At 38.7% G+C, this 14,493-nt stretch overlaps 3 protein-coding genes across 3 annotated transcripts; 1 reads left to right on the top strand and 2 right to left on the bottom strand.

Annotated features, from left to right (window-relative positions):
• Nucleotides 1-62: 62 nt before the first annotated feature.
• tigara (TP53 induced glycolysis regulatory phosphatase a) lies at nucleotides 63-5,417 on the top strand. The gene is made up of 6 exons (XM_055155378.1): nucleotides 63-316; nucleotides 2,702-2,739; nucleotides 2,810-2,931; nucleotides 3,094-3,171; nucleotides 3,249-3,359; nucleotides 4,343-5,417. Exons 1-6 carry the CDS (start codon nucleotides 183-185, stop codon nucleotides 4,736-4,738), a joined length of 879 nt encoding a protein of 292 aa, XP_055011353.1. The 5' UTR covers nucleotides 63-182; the 3' UTR covers nucleotides 4,739-5,417.
• Nucleotides 5,418-5,505: 88 nt separating this feature from the next.
• Nucleotides 5,506-7,125, bottom strand: LOC110169563 (fibroblast growth factor 23). The gene is made up of 3 exons (XM_020935109.2): nucleotides 6,895-7,125; nucleotides 6,669-6,772; nucleotides 5,506-6,581 (listed from the first exon to the last, which is right to left on the bottom strand). Exons 1-3 carry the CDS (start codon nucleotides 7,073-7,075, stop codon nucleotides 6,156-6,158), a joined length of 711 nt encoding a protein of 236 aa, XP_020790768.1. The 5' UTR covers nucleotides 7,076-7,125; the 3' UTR covers nucleotides 5,506-6,155.
• A 5,476-nt stretch (nucleotides 7,126-12,601) lies between these two features.
• fgf6a (fibroblast growth factor 6a) lies at nucleotides 12,602-14,287 on the bottom strand. The gene is made up of 3 exons (XM_020935296.2): nucleotides 13,942-14,287; nucleotides 13,357-13,460; nucleotides 12,602-12,778 (listed from the first exon to the last, which is right to left on the bottom strand). The coding sequence occupies exons 1-3, from the start codon at nucleotides 14,285-14,287 to the stop codon at nucleotides 12,602-12,604; spliced, it is 627 nt and encodes a 208-aa protein (XP_020790955.1).
• Nucleotides 14,288-14,493: the final 206 nt, after the last annotated feature.

Below are 14,493 nucleotides of genomic sequence, written 5' to 3'. Positions count from 1 at the left end.
AGAAGAAAACTGTTCTCCCCAGTGTCCTTTGGCAGGAACGGGTTTTCACAACAGTAGGTCACTCAGTCATCACGCATCATGTACACTGAACTACAGTGGCCTGTATGGCTTAGCCGTAGCTACATAGTGACAGACACAGCTGGCTGGTTGGTACAGTCCTATAGCTGTCGGCTGCTCGATACATGACCACAGTAAGGCTCGGTTCGCCGTCGTGCAATGGGCTAACCTATAGGTTATTGTTAAACCGGGACGGTGCCTTCAGATCCAACGAGAAGAGAATGACTACTCTCATTTGTGGACTTACTCTTGTCCGACAGTAAGTTTCAACAGTCCAATGCGTGTGTGGCATAAAACTTTTAAATGGCGCGTTAACACTGTAAGAGCTGCACATGTGCTGCGGGCCATTGGCATTCAGACCAAGTCTAGTTTACTATGTATTTGACACTGGGCGTACGAGAAGCTAAAATGTAAAGAAAGAAAGAAAAAACAAAAATCGCCTTACAAACCTAGAACCTACTTCCGTTCGTTCACCACGAGGTGTCAGTATTGCCGTGTGTAGCTCATAACCCGAATGGTTTAGTCTCGGCTAATGCTTCAGGCAGCCTTTGGTGCATTTTGGTAGTCTGCGTGATAAAGATGCACTATGTCACTTTTCTGGAAGAGGGTCATCTGCAGTCTCCTTGAAAATGTTATTAGAAACATGCAGGTGACCCTGTTCGTAAGCATGCAAGTTTTTCCAAGCATTTGTAAATTAATAAATGCAAGACAAATACCGGTAAGTTTAATGCCATATCAGTTTCCTGTCGCATGGTTTCCATTACACCCTCATTCTATGTTCACGAGCTTCACTATTGGCTATTGGCTGCCCACTTTCAGGATAACACTGAGAAAAAAGTATTCTCTGCCTCAATCATGTAAGGGGACCCACACACTCCATGGACTCTTTATACACCACAAAATATAGCCTTCTTTTATACTCAGCACTCAGACTTTCATTTCACCGAAGACATGCTACTATCAAGATGGAAATATTGACTCACCACTGCTCTGCCTCCTTGCCTGCCTTGTGTCTGTCCTAGGATTTCCACCTGAAGAGTTAGTACTATTCCATGTGAAAGGGGGTAGGCTCTAATGAGCCTTCTGCTTCTGCCTACTCCTTTGGAGCATTGCTGTGTCACATTTTCATTATATATTTTTTTTTTTATTTGAAAAAATATATATCTTTGAAAGTTATTCCTTTGGACTACTGGTCACCTAGTACGCCTAGTTTCTTTGAGAGCATGCCATAGTGTCACAGCGTGTCATGAAGACACTTGACATTGCCTACAACAGGTCTGTAGATGATACTATGAACCTAGCCCGTGATTTCATCCTGAAGCACCTGGACTAAGTCCATCCACACCTCCTCCGTCACGGTGTGGTATGCCTGGGCCACTGCCTCGGACCCACATAGACTGCAGCAAATTGTGCGGTCCGTTGAGAAGGTGATTGGCGACAGCCTCCATCTCTCTAGGGCCTGTATGTCTCCAGGACTTGGGGTGAGCAGGTCGGCTTACAGCTGACCCTTCTCACCCTGGAAACAGACTATGTGAACCCCTGCCCTCGGGCAGGGGGCTACGGTCTATTCAGACCAGAACCTCTTGCCACAAGAACTCTTTCTACCCCTCTGCTGTTGGACTCATGAGCACTCTATAACCTGTCACTTTATAGCACCTTTTTGCATTTACTATTTTATGTATTTTATCAAAGATTATACCTTGTTTTTTTATTTAATCTTGCACCATGATGTCCAAATTAAGTTCCTAGTTTGTGAATTTTGTTCACTGAAAGTGGCAATGTTGCCTGCTGATGATTATCTGTTATTCATGGCTTATGAAGGGTTTTACCTTTTTCACTATCCCTCCATGCAGCTGCCCAGCTAGTTCCAGCTCAGTGCAGAGCTGGACATAAAATTTTGGATGTATAATCATAGGCAGCATTTTAAGACCTTTATGGTGATGTAAGTAGTTAACCGGAAGTACATATACACACTTTTCTGAGAACCAGAACTAGCCAGAATGCAGCATGAAAAGGGCCTATGACAAAAGCAATTGACTAATATTTTTTTGTTGAAATGCAGAGGTTGTAAACTAGGGAAATAAATGTTGACCATTCACTACACTGTATTTTGGATGAAATGCAACATAAAATAGATATTTTTTTATTAGTACATAGCCTGTGGTCGAATATATGTTTTTCAAAACGCTGGTATATATCATAGGAACTACACAGATAATATATGTATATGCATATTCCTAGGTACTAGGCAACTGCAGTAAACATAGAAAACAAGACAAGACCTTCATACTTACTCTGGAAACTGCATTCATGAGACAAGTTTAGATCAATGAATGTTCCTCAGGTTCTGTTTTTCTTTGTGTGCCACTCTTCATATCCTTCTGCCCACTGACTGGCTGGTAAATCCTACACAGGAGGCGGACACACAACAACTCAATATGAAGTATACAATGTTAATCATTCAGCCATTACCCAGGTCAGTCAATACATCATTGTCATCAGGATAATAAAATTATGGCAGAAATAGGGTGTGGATATGACAAGAGCTTGGCGCATTTTATAGATATGACATATTGAATTAAAGAGTGTGTATAGAAGTACAACAGAGAACCCTAACACTATATACTTTTTTTCCCTTTTGCAGTGGAGAAACCAGCTATAACAGAAAGGGTATTTTACAAGGTATGAGGAAGTATTTCTGTAAAAAGCCAATGAACTGAGTTTAAATTCTTTCTTTATTTTCTGTCTTTAGGTCAAGCGATAGACTCACCTCTGTCTAATATTGGATTTAAACAGGCAGACGCTGCAGGACTCTACCTTAAGGACGTCAAGTTCAGCAATGTTTATGTGAGCGATATGTTACGAGCACGTCAGGTATTTATTTATCATTTTGATAGAGACAAATACAACAAACATAAATTAACATGTAATGTTGGGCTTTTAACAGATTGGATTTTGCTAATATGAAATCGTTGATGGTTTATTTACTATTAATTTCCATGTAAAATAACTTAATGATTTCCATTTTATTTTCAGACCGCAGAATCCATATTGAAACATAACTGTAGCTGTTCAGCTTCACAAATAAATTGTGACTCTTTACTCAAAGAAAAGGTTTGAGATTTACATATATTCATTTCATCTTGTGATGTATATTTAAGTGTTTTCTATACTTGGATCTTATATTATAGAGTTTTGGAATAGCAGAGGGACAACAAGTGAAGGAAGTTAAGGAACTGGCCAAAGCAGCGGGTCAGTCTTTTCTAGACTTCACTCCTCCAGGGGGAGAGACTGGAGAACAGGTGAGTCCAGTTACATTACTAATGAAGTGGTGGACACAAAACCTGTATAAACTTATATAGTGAATGACTTTTATTATTCTATGCTACATCAATGAATATTAATTACAGTAAATAAACTAAAAATAAACACAATTAAATAAATATTAGTAAAATACCCTTCTGTTTTTTGTTTGTCTATAGTCATTTCAATTTTATTGGGTACTGAATAGCAGTAGTGGCTTGTATTAACAGCATGATCCAACAAAGCAAGATTGAACAAGGATAGTGAGTTAGAATTCTTGAAATACTTTTAATTATTTATGTAACAAAGGAGTTTGCATTGACTCTTTTTTCAAAATTTTGCCCACTGAACCTCAATGATATAGGTTTGTGAAAAGAGACTGAAATAAATAGTATACGGTAAGGACTAAACATGCATTATAAAAATAAATACTGTTAATATATGTTTTTGTTTGTTTACTTTTCATAGTACCTATACTAATTTACTGGGCACAAATTTACTTGGTCAAAAAAGTATGAATCTTCTTATTTACCAAGTATATTACAAGGTTGTTTCATGGTGACAGTCAGAGTCATGGATTAAAAAGTCACTAGAGTGGTGTTGTGTGTGGGGGCGTCAGAAGAATCTGTTCTATTTAAAGAGACTTCATCTTTGTCTTCATCCATTATTTTTGGCCTTGGATGTTAACTCATATCCCAGTACGTGACAATCCATTTGGAAGTCACTATAATGACTGTAGACAAAGTTAAGCATGACGTAAGCAAAGGGCAACCCTGTCACCTCAGTGCTGTACTGTGAGCCTAAACCTTTCTAGTAAAAGAAATATGATGTGCACTCTGCACAGTGTAATGAGACGTCAGGTATTGTGTGACTATGAAATTGAAAAAAAGTTTATCTACTTGTTTTTTTTTTATTTACACAAATCAAAGGTACATTCACTTTTTTTCTATTGTTTAGGCTTACTTTTTAAACTTTTGTTCAGGTCAAGGAGCGTTTCAAAGCTTTTTGGGACAAACTGCTCCAGCAGATTGGGCAGGAGCACTGGGAGACACATGGAGGAAAGAGTGGCTCCTCTGTAGCACCGATACAGGCTCCTGTGGAGGGGAGGGCCCACGATGGCCTTCAGGACGCCCCTGTCCATGTGCTTGTTGTGACTCATGGAGCTTATATGCGTGAGGCTGTCAAGTATTTTATGGAAAACTTAAATTGTTCCATTCCTCAGGTTTTGAACAAATCACATATGTTGTCTTTGAGTCCTAACACCGGCTTGTGTCGTTTTATAGTTTCACTTGAGAAAGAGAAGGACTCGTTCAGACAAACACAGATCCACTGTGTTTTCATGCACAGAGCAGATCATCTTCAGCCCTTAGGGGAATGACTAAAATACAGTTTATACATGTGACAACAACATACACAAACCTATACTTTTAATATAGAAGGACAGATCAAGTGATGTGTTGTCATAGGGCTTTGGTAAAAGTTATGGCTTTATCACTTTGCAGAGTGTAGTTGCTCATTATAGTAAATAGGAAAAGTCCTGTTAACTAATGAGTTTCAGAGCTTCTATATTTATCCTTCCAGTGTTTGGATTTGCGTAGGAGTAAAAGCTAAAACTGTTCCTGTGTTGACCTCTAGGAAATAAGTGACTCTGTCATTGTTGTGAATTAACACTTGGGTCAACAGAGAAAACCACATACAGACGTCATGTGATGAAACTGCATCCCTCCAACATCAACGATCATGACAAAGCAAAATTATATCTTTTTATCTCTCTGCTTTGGTTTATTGGTAAATCATTTTCTCAGATGACTTGTGTCACATGTGTACTTTCACAAATTACATAAATAAATGTCACTGTGTATTCCTTTTGTATAGTGTTATATAGTATTGGGTATGACCATGATAAAGACAGCTTGTCTTGAGTCAGGCCTTTTGTGTTGAGTCAGACAGGTAATCTTCAAACAGTTGTGGATTTTCATTTATTTGTTTATACAAAATGTAGGACAATAAAATATATAAATAATAATTGAGGACAATAATAAATAAATACTACTTCACTGCTGTGACTGTGTCCAGCACCTCACATATATCTGGATCATCAATGAAAAATGTCTTAAGTTACAATAAGCAGTGCAATTTTACAATTAATCAAACAAAATATTTCTTAAGCAACAAATATTTCATGAATATACAAGTCTGAGTCTCCAGACTGTGTGTGTGTGTGTGTGTGTGTGTGTGAGCGTGCGTGCGTGTGTGTGTATGTGTGTGTGTGTGAGATAGAGCGAGAAAGAGAGAGAGTGGTCGCAAAGGTTGTTGGTGTAGAATGGCTGCCACATCTCAAGTCTCTTGTCAGCCTGGCCCAGGACAGCTGTGGCTAAACAAGTAGTCTACCACCACCAAGAGTGAATATTCACTATCATTCACTATCAAGCTTACAAAGCACAATATTGTTAATCTGACCATTATAATTTTATAATTTTTGAAAGTTACAAAAGTATATTAACTTAATCTTTATCTGACAAATAAGTTAAGTTAAGGAGGTCCTGGACCAAACGAGTACAGGCCTTATGTTAAATGTTGCTTAAGTTATCTGTTGTTTAAACAACACATGGACAGGGTACTGTGATGTAACAGTAGGACAGATACAACACGCTGAAAACATCTCTTAAATAATGCTGATCCTTTCACATGACATGGTCACAAGTAATAGCAGCCAGTGCATTATCAGATGCTTGTGGGCTTGATCTCCCTATGGTCTTATTTAAACCCTCGGCATATTTGACCCACTACTCAATTTAAATTTCCACCACTACTTTAGCATCTTCAGCTTGATTTCCAATATTGTTTTTTACAGGGCTCCCAGATCCATTCGTTTGCAGCACTTTGAGAGGGTCATCACATGAGGTGATAGTCTCTTTGGACACTGCACCTGTCTGATCCCTGTTCAGGTTATCAGTTTCCATCTTGTTGCTGGTAGGATGGGTTTCAGATCGTAAAGGATCAGAAGGATTCACCTCCTGACTTCTTCTTTGTCTCTTTAATCGCTCCAGGAGTTTGTGCCGTATGTTTGCTATTTGTGAAGACTCCTGCATGGCCACGTTCAACTCCACCCCTTGCAACTTCAAGAGCCGGGCTCCTCTTGTGGAATAATACACATCATGCTTAATGGGCCAGTCCAGCCAAAGCCGCTGGTAAAGACAGTCCTCTGTGTTGCTATGTCTCTGTAAAGAAGAGGGACCCCAATTACAGATGTTTAGAGATGTTTAGCTACATCATACATATTTCAATCTGAAAAAAAAAAAACTCACTGAGTTAAACAGCTCTCCCTCTTGGTCCATGCACAGAAACCGTTTTCTTCTCAAATTAAATATTGACACAAAGTTGCTGGTATGTGTTTTTACTGGCAAAATAACTGCAGAATAAATGTAAATCAAAGTTGATTTAGAACATTCAAGAAAATTAAAAAACAATGAACAAATGTACAAATACATATATATGTACATATATATTTATATATTCCATGTAAAGACTTACCTAAGAAGTTAGGCCACTCACTGCTGCTCATAGGTTCCCTTTGGCCTATATATCGTGGTTTTGTCCGGGCTGGATTGGTGAGGCTGGTCTGTAGGTCCAGTTTGTGCTGCCAGGGTTTACTATCCACCATTACAGACACATGAACAGCAATCAGGACGAAGCACAAGGAAGCCAGTGGCATGATCAGAGGGACACTGTGCTCTCTGTTCACAGCACTTTACTCAGGCCGGTGTGTGGCGTGCCACTGGAGGAGGAGAAAGTCCAACCACTCTATTTAAATAGAGGGTCAATAAACTAGCTAACTCATTTACCAAATTGTGGTTAAGGATTCCTGTAGACTGAAGAATACTTTGAAACAGTGGCAGCTGGTCAACAGAGGGCGCAAACGCCGCACTCTCTAACTTGACCTAGTTTAAAAAAAAAAATAAAAATTTATACACACACACACATATATATATATATATATATATATATATATATATATATATATATATATATATATATATATATATATATATATAAAGTTGTTATTTTGTATTAGGCTATATATTTCATATTTTGTCTAAAATTTAATGCATATCTGCATAGACATATTTTTATCATGTTAAATATGTCATATCATTTTATTTGATTCATGTGTTTGTCCTTTGAGTTTGCTGGAGACGCTGTTCGGGCGAACTCAAATCAACTGATTAATCTTTATAAACGTTCATCACACACCGGACCTATTGTGATTGAGCTGCTCGCTCTTTCCTGCCCAGCCCCAACTCTCCACTGGCTCCACTGCTACAGGCTAATGAATGGATAACAATAGTGTTGTGTGCTATACAGTTTTGGCGTGTTCAACTTAAAGTCAAAGTGCGTCCAAGGAACAGTTTTTAGGGAGTAATACGTCTTCTCTTCAGTGGGACCCTTCTGTCAAGCAAGAAGAGAGGCATTAAGTTACAAAGTAAGGCGTTACAGTAATGTAACTACTTTTTTCGGTAAAAAAAAATTGTGTAACGCATAACATAGTTCCTTTTTCACTTCGGGGCAATGTCGCTTTTCTGTGTACGCTGGTGCAGCAGGCACTGATCCCACGGCCTGGGAAGCGGCGGGGTCCGGGCGGGAGGAGCTGTAATGGACGCACCTCGAGCGTTTCCTGGCTGACCCAGAGCCGGTCGCGGCTCACCGCCTCGGAGGAAGTGCGCTCGGCAGGGGCCTGTGACACCCGGGGAGAGGTCCCTTCAGGGGCTCCTCCAGCTCCGAGCGGCCGTCCCGCTCCCGCCGAGTCGAATCCCTTGGGCAAACTGCACGGACCCGCGTAGGGGTGGGGTTTATGTTTTACCTTTTAACGTCCTTTTTCTTTTCAGAGTTCTTTTCAACTTTCTCTTATGGTACTTGTCGATTCGACCATCAGTCTCGTGCCGGTATTTAGTCTTCGATGGAGTTTACAACCAAAAAGTTACCAAAGTAACGAGTAACGTAATTGATGAGTAACATAGTTCACAAATTGAATTTCTCCTTTTGCCTTTTGCCAGTAACATAAACAATTAAAAATGTTACTTTCCATAGAGTGTAACAAAGTATAGTCAGCAGTATGGCCTACACCTGCGTAATATAGGGGACTGATGAAATATAAGACAAATTATGTAGCTATATTAATTATATATATATATAAACAATATATATACCATCAGCTGCCACTGCCTTGAATATTACAGTGTCTGACAGTGAGCCCAGTGAGCCCCTGATCCAAAAGAAAGAATAAGGTCACTGAAAATATATAATGATATATGTGCCAATTCAAAAGGTGGGAGGTGGTTGTGCACTGCTTTAGTGAGTACATATCACAGAAATTCATTTGTTGTATATATTTCGTCAGAATATAGATATGGGCAGTATCTTCATTTACAAACACTAGTGCCATATCTGGACACAAGAGGGCGACACATGTGAGTGTAACTTAATCTAAGGGTGATAAAATATGTTAATGCCTGTAGCTCTGAGCTTGTTCAGATGAAGTAGCCTACAGTGAATAGCAAAAGTACACTTTTTTACAAAAAGTCTTTTATTGTCTCTTCAGGAATACAGTTGACTGCTGTGCACAGCACATACGTACAAAAATAAAAGGAAAACCATTTGTAATATAATATTTTACTCACTCATATTTTTCAGAAATAAATGATTGGAGAAATCTGCTGTTTTAAAGTAATTTACAATCATTTCAATAATCAGAACTAAGGCAGAAGGTGAGGTATATGTTAAAAAAGAGGAAAGACTCTCCCCTCAGTGCAGGAATAGAAAACTGAAAACACAAAGGCTGCCGGAGCACAGTGGCACATACATAAACATACAGTCCCCCCAAATGACCTATGTCCTGCTGACCAACTCTTTCGTACTGAACAAGTATAAGAATACCTTTAAAAGAATAGACTGAAGAGGAACTCCACAGAAAACTGTTACCTTATTCACAATGTGAATGTGCTCTTCACATTTATTTATGCTTATTCTCAATTCAGCTATACAAGTTATAATCTATAAGCCACTGTAAATAAAACTGCTCATGCCGCTACAGCCCAACATGACTGTAACATTATATTGCCTTTTTATCGCACATCAGAATGTGTACCAAAGTGTTTAGAATAAATCCCATACTCCCCAACCAGTGCGATCAGTGGTATTACTAAAATTGTAATAGATTCAAACAAAAACAGTCTGTAAATTAAAATTATGAACATGCCATTAAAATAAAAAATATCTTTCTGAGTTCACAGTATTCAGTCTACCAGCCCAGTTTATTTGGAAGCATTTGATTGTTCTACATGGCCATTTGCTACATCTGAACCTGCGGTCTCTTGCAGCCTTTTGAAGACTCATGTCTGTGCCTTTCTACAGAGGAGAGCACACTGCAGTAGCTTCCACAGGTAGAGCCCTGTTCTTTAGGCTCATATTAAATTTACAAGATATTGCATCTTTTGTAAGAAACAAAAAATGACAAGTGTCCAAAAACACATTCTTGCTCATTCTCAAACATATAGTGAATAACTGCCTACACACTGCAAAAACAATATCTAGATAAGTTAAAAAAAAAAAAAAAAAAAAAAGAATTAGAACATTTTACTCCATTTGATTAGATTCCACTTGACAAGTAAAATTATCTACCAATGGAATAAGTGTGATTTTCTTAATTCAAGCAACATTAGATTTTGTTTTTTTTGTTTTAAGTGCAAAGAGTTGTAGTTTTTCTTATCTTAAGTGTAGCAAGATGTATTTTCATATTTTACAAAATTTATTTTACAAAAAGTCTTGTTTCATTGGTAGATAATTTTACTTGTCAAGTGAAACTTAGTCAAATCATGATGAAACTTAATTCAAGTAATTTTAACTTGGCTAGATTTTAGTTTTTGCAGTAAGCATCTGGATCTGCAATTCTGTAAGATGAATGGTGCAGACAGTTCTATAGTATTGTATGTCAAAGCCATCAAGAGGTTAAAACTACCTCTTTATGGATCCACCATGAAACAGCTGAACTGAGAGGCAGCAGGTTTAAATATATTAGTGGCATAAACATGTTTACAAAGTGAAAAGAGTATTTCATTGCACATTAGAGATGGATAATAAAAACATTCAAATAGGTGGACCTTGAAATGCGCCTGAATCACAAATAAAAAAGACATAGACTATCTCTGATCCGGAAACATGAATGGCACTTCACTTTAGCTCTGTTGAGTACGCTCACAGTGTACCTGTCCTCTTTAAATCCATGCTCACCCTAGTATTCTCTGTCATTATCTTCACCCTGCTTTGTCCCTGAATAAAGTATTGTACACTGCATTAAACGGCCTGTATTACACTGTTATAATGTTTCCTCAACACAAACATACCTGGAGTTGTGTTTTGTTTCATTCATACATGTTTAACGCACAAATCTTGTATATGTAGGCTTAGTTATTCACTCAAACTAAACACACTCACTTCCTGTATGTACACGACATCACAATACCACTGTGTTTTTGAACTCCACAGTGTTTTAAATCCATACATCTTCAATTAAACAATTTCTATCATTTCAGCCATTAAGTCACCACCTCTACTGAACTAAAGGTAAAAAGTTGGTGGTAACTTAAAAACTACCACAACATGACATCACAAGGTGGAACTAAGCATTTTGAGCTTTGGAGATGGATCATCCAAATAATGCAGGATTATTCAAGCGTGTGTGAATGAAACAAAACACAACTCTAGGTATGTTTTTGATGATTTAACAACATTCTAACATGGCTTAAAGCTCACAAGAGTCAAGTGTAATATAGGACATTTAAAACAGCACATCTCTGTCTTCATTACCCGTTAAAATAAGATACACATACCCGACCAAGCAAAACTTACTTATTGATCCAAATGGCCAAACTTACTTACTATTTCAATGATAGTACTTGAGTTTTTATCTCATTACAATTGCCACACATAGATACCAATAACCATCAAAATTCTGTAAAACAAATGGCCAGCTGTATATCTTCCAAAATATATTTCATCAATGCTTTTAAACTTGAGCAACATTGGTGAAAGTAAAACCTAGGATTGTCAAAGCTCCATTGCAAATAATAGGAGGAAATTAAATGATTGAACAAAGATTTTCATTTCATCAAGAGTCTCCCCTGGGATGTGTGCTACATAGAGTCACCAACACTTAAAGATGCACATATGTACATTGTCTGTCAGAAGGTCTGCCATTTGCCAGTCTTCTTCAAAATGTTGTTGCTTTAGCTGAAATGTTCCACAGTATAGCAGTAAACTTGTCTGTAATCATGGAGACAAACAGGCAAAATCACCAGGCCAATTTACAGTTTAGATCTGTAGACAGGCAACAACACTCACAGTAAGAGTGCTTGTTTTTCAGAGTATGTTTAAGAGATAAAGACACCTATAAATGAATGAATGTAAAACTGGTTTTAACAGAGTCAAATGCTCTACTGTGGAAAATTCTGGGCAAAGCAATATAGGCGCCATGGAAGAGGACACCCTTTCAAAAAACGTACCTATAGTGCATCTTTAACTATGGGAAGAAATTAAATAAGCCTTTGTTCTGACCCTCCAAGAATTGGGCTGAAGTCTCATTGGTGTCAGCGAGAGACTAGTGATGTGCTTCGTTCCTATTTCTGACTTGAGCACCACATTTCTCACATGCAAGGGTTGGTGGGCCGCATATAGGAATTCAAGGCACCTCTACCTCACCAAAGCAAGAAAAAACATCTCTGTGCATGTTTTGCTTGCCCTGACAGTGACAAAAAACATCAAATGATAAATAACAACAATGATCGCAGTTACAGGCATTCTTTTACGAAATATCATGCACACAGTTTCTAGTATTGTCCTCATTTTTTTCTACAGTGCTTTGAGGTAATAAAAAATATCCATTCCATTTTCCATCAGTGCATTCCACTGACAGGGCAAACCAAGCTTTCACCCATTAAAACTGTTTACTCAAGCTTCCTCATTCCCTTGTCTTACAAAAAATATGTTTAATTAAAAAGCAGCACCAAATGATATGTCTACATCCTCCAACTCAAAGTAAGTTACCGAAATATACAAATAAATTATTAAATACTTTAAGATATATTGTTACTTCTTTCTCTAGGAGTCCATATTGTGTTTATGTATGATATTACCTGGGATATAATCCACATGTGCAAATAAGGTTGTTATTGCCAACTTTTGCTTGTCATATTCGCGGTAGGAAGTGCGTTACAGTCATGGCGGTGGTGGCCTTGTTGCCCCTCTTGACCCGGCCATGCTTGGTGAGAGCTATGTAGAAGCCTCTGTAAACTTGAGACTCATAGGCATTGTAGTTGTTTGGGAGCAAGCTCTCCTTGAACTTGCACTCATCATGGAAGACTGTCTGAAAAAGACAGATGAGCCATGTGAACTTTACAAAAGGCATTACTTTTATATAGGTCACAGATTTTAAGTATATTATTATTAATCCATTCAGTCAGATTATTATTAATATCAGGTTATTGGTTTTCCAGCAAACTAGTATCACAAGATGTGTGCCAGATTATGTGTCCTACTAAACTGTCTTCATCTTTCAAGTAACTGCTCAAGCAAAAGGTAAATAGAAATAAAAACTTATATATATATATATATATATATATATATATATATATATATATATATATATATATATATATATATATACCCAAAATGTAATTTAATGCAGATGACAATAATAATTTATAAGAGTTCAAATTATTTCAATTACTTGTATTTATCATCAAAGAACATAATTAGTTTTGGGACTCGGGCACTATCGGTCACTTTTATGAAAGTAGCAGCAACCAGCTGGTCTGGCAGGAGTCCTGTCCTAAAATATGACGGGCAAAATGAAAAGGCGGATCATGCTGCAAGTGCGTCCTACTTTTAGAACCCCATCAACTAACATAGTGCGTCAATAAATGAAATTCTGTTCATACCTACCGTTCCGTATAACCTCCCGCGGCGGTTCATTGCGACAAACAGCCCACTCTTCACCCCATACAGGCTCACCACCCCTCTCTCCACCGTAGAGATTTCTATTAAACCTGACATAGAACAAAGAAAGAGCATAGATTGTAACAGTTTCCCGAGCTTCTGTGTAGCTGCCATCAAAGCGTTGTGCCCTGCGTCTAGGGGTAGAACCGTGCATAGTGCTGCGCAGTGTTCCCAGTCTTTTGTTCTACATCATTTCACTCCATTGTACATTTGCATCTATGCAAATGTTTCAATTAGACTTATTTATATAAATGCTATTATTACAACTGTGTGGAGGTCGCCATCGCAACCATGCGTAAAAGCGTCCATGTATTAACTATGGTTGAGCTATAGGGAGAATGTGATGTGGATACTTGATTTTTAAAAGATTTGTCTTTACCGTGGGAGAAATCCAATGCCCCCCAGAGTCTGATGACAGGAGCATGCAAATTAATAGAGGGGGGAGACAGGCTGCTCATTCCAGACCCATGCGTATTGACTGCCTCTCCTTTATGTCTATTGCGTTAGATTGGCGGAGGAAGTAGAACTCACTGTACTGGTTTTCATTATGTACACCGTTTATCCTTCCGTCAGGGAGGATCTGAAGGTGAAACCCGATGCCCACGTTGCAATAGAGCCTCCGCACACGTTTGATGCCCAGCAAATAGTCACTCTCCCAGTTCAAGTCCGGCTTCTCCCCGGAGATACCCAACATAGACCGGGAGAACAGGCTCTCCCAACGTTTCTCCAGTAAAGTTGCATTTGTTCTGCTGCTCGGTAAAGGGTACGCTGACACGACCCCCAGCAGTAAGCCCAGGAGAAGCACCGCGGTCAGCGTCCACTGCGGCGTGCCGGCCTCGCAGGACATACTGACGAGGAGCCTCTGCGCAACGGCCATCCGGTTTACCTTGCGGCCACGTGGTCCAAATTAATGACCCTAAAAATACCAGTCTTCTTGTTTTGCTTCCTTCGGCATGTTGGCTGAGGGATATTTTTGGAGCGCAGAGCAGGGCTTTGGGTATGAAACGCGCTCTCCAGCGCAGTGGAGGAGAGGCAGAGTTGGGGGTGATGGTGGTGGTGGTGGTGATGGAGATGTTGGTAGTG

The sequence above is a fragment of the Boleophthalmus pectinirostris genome, unplaced genomic scaffold (genome assembly GCF_026225935.1).
Source record: "Boleophthalmus pectinirostris isolate CB_2022bp ecotype Guang Dong unplaced genomic scaffold, ASM2622593v1 HiC_scaffold_2, whole genome shotgun sequence".
Lineage (NCBI taxonomy): Eukaryota > Metazoa > Chordata > Actinopteri > Gobiiformes > Gobiidae > Boleophthalmus > Boleophthalmus pectinirostris.
The sequence above is the reverse complement of the archived record's forward strand: the minus strand, read 5'-3'. Positions and strand labels throughout refer to the sequence as shown.

Excerpts from the sequence above, each read along its gene's own strand:
- LOC110169563 (XM_020935109.2), bottom strand. The coding sequence starts at position 7,075 with ATGCCACTGGCTTCCTTGTGCTTCGTCCTGATTGCTGTTCATGTGTCT. Across the intron at positions 6,773-6,894 it reads TGAGTGGCCTAACTTCTTAG|TTATTTTGCCAGTAAAAACA; the intron begins GTAAGTCTTTAC and ends TTTATTCTGCAG. Across the intron at positions 6,582-6,668 it reads AGGGAGAGCTGTTTAACTCA|AGACATAGCAACACAGAGGA; the intron begins GTGAGTTTTTTT and ends TCTTCTTTACAG.
- tigara (XM_055155378.1), top strand. The coding sequence starts at position 183 with ATGACCACAGTAAGGCTCGGTTCGCCGTCGTGCAATGGGCTAACCTAT. Across the intron at positions 2,932-3,093 it reads ATATGTTACGAGCACGTCAG|ACCGCAGAATCCATATTGAA; the intron begins GTATTTATTTAT and ends TTTTATTTTCAG. Across the intron at positions 3,360-4,342 it reads GGGGAGAGACTGGAGAACAG|GTCAAGGAGCGTTTCAAAGC; the intron begins GTGAGTCCAGTT and ends ACTTTTGTTCAG.
- fgf6a (XM_020935296.2), bottom strand. The coding sequence starts at position 14,287 with ATGGCCGTTGCGCAGAGGCTCCTCGTCAGTATGTCCTGCGAGGCCGGC. Across the intron at positions 13,461-13,941 it reads ACATAATGAAAACCAGTACA|GTTTAATAGAAATCTCTACG; the intron begins GTGAGTTCTACT and ends GTTCTATGTCAG. Across the intron at positions 12,779-13,356 it reads GCGGGAGGTTATACGGAACG|ACAGTCTTCCATGATGAGTG; the intron begins GTAGGTATGAAC and ends TGTCTTTTTCAG.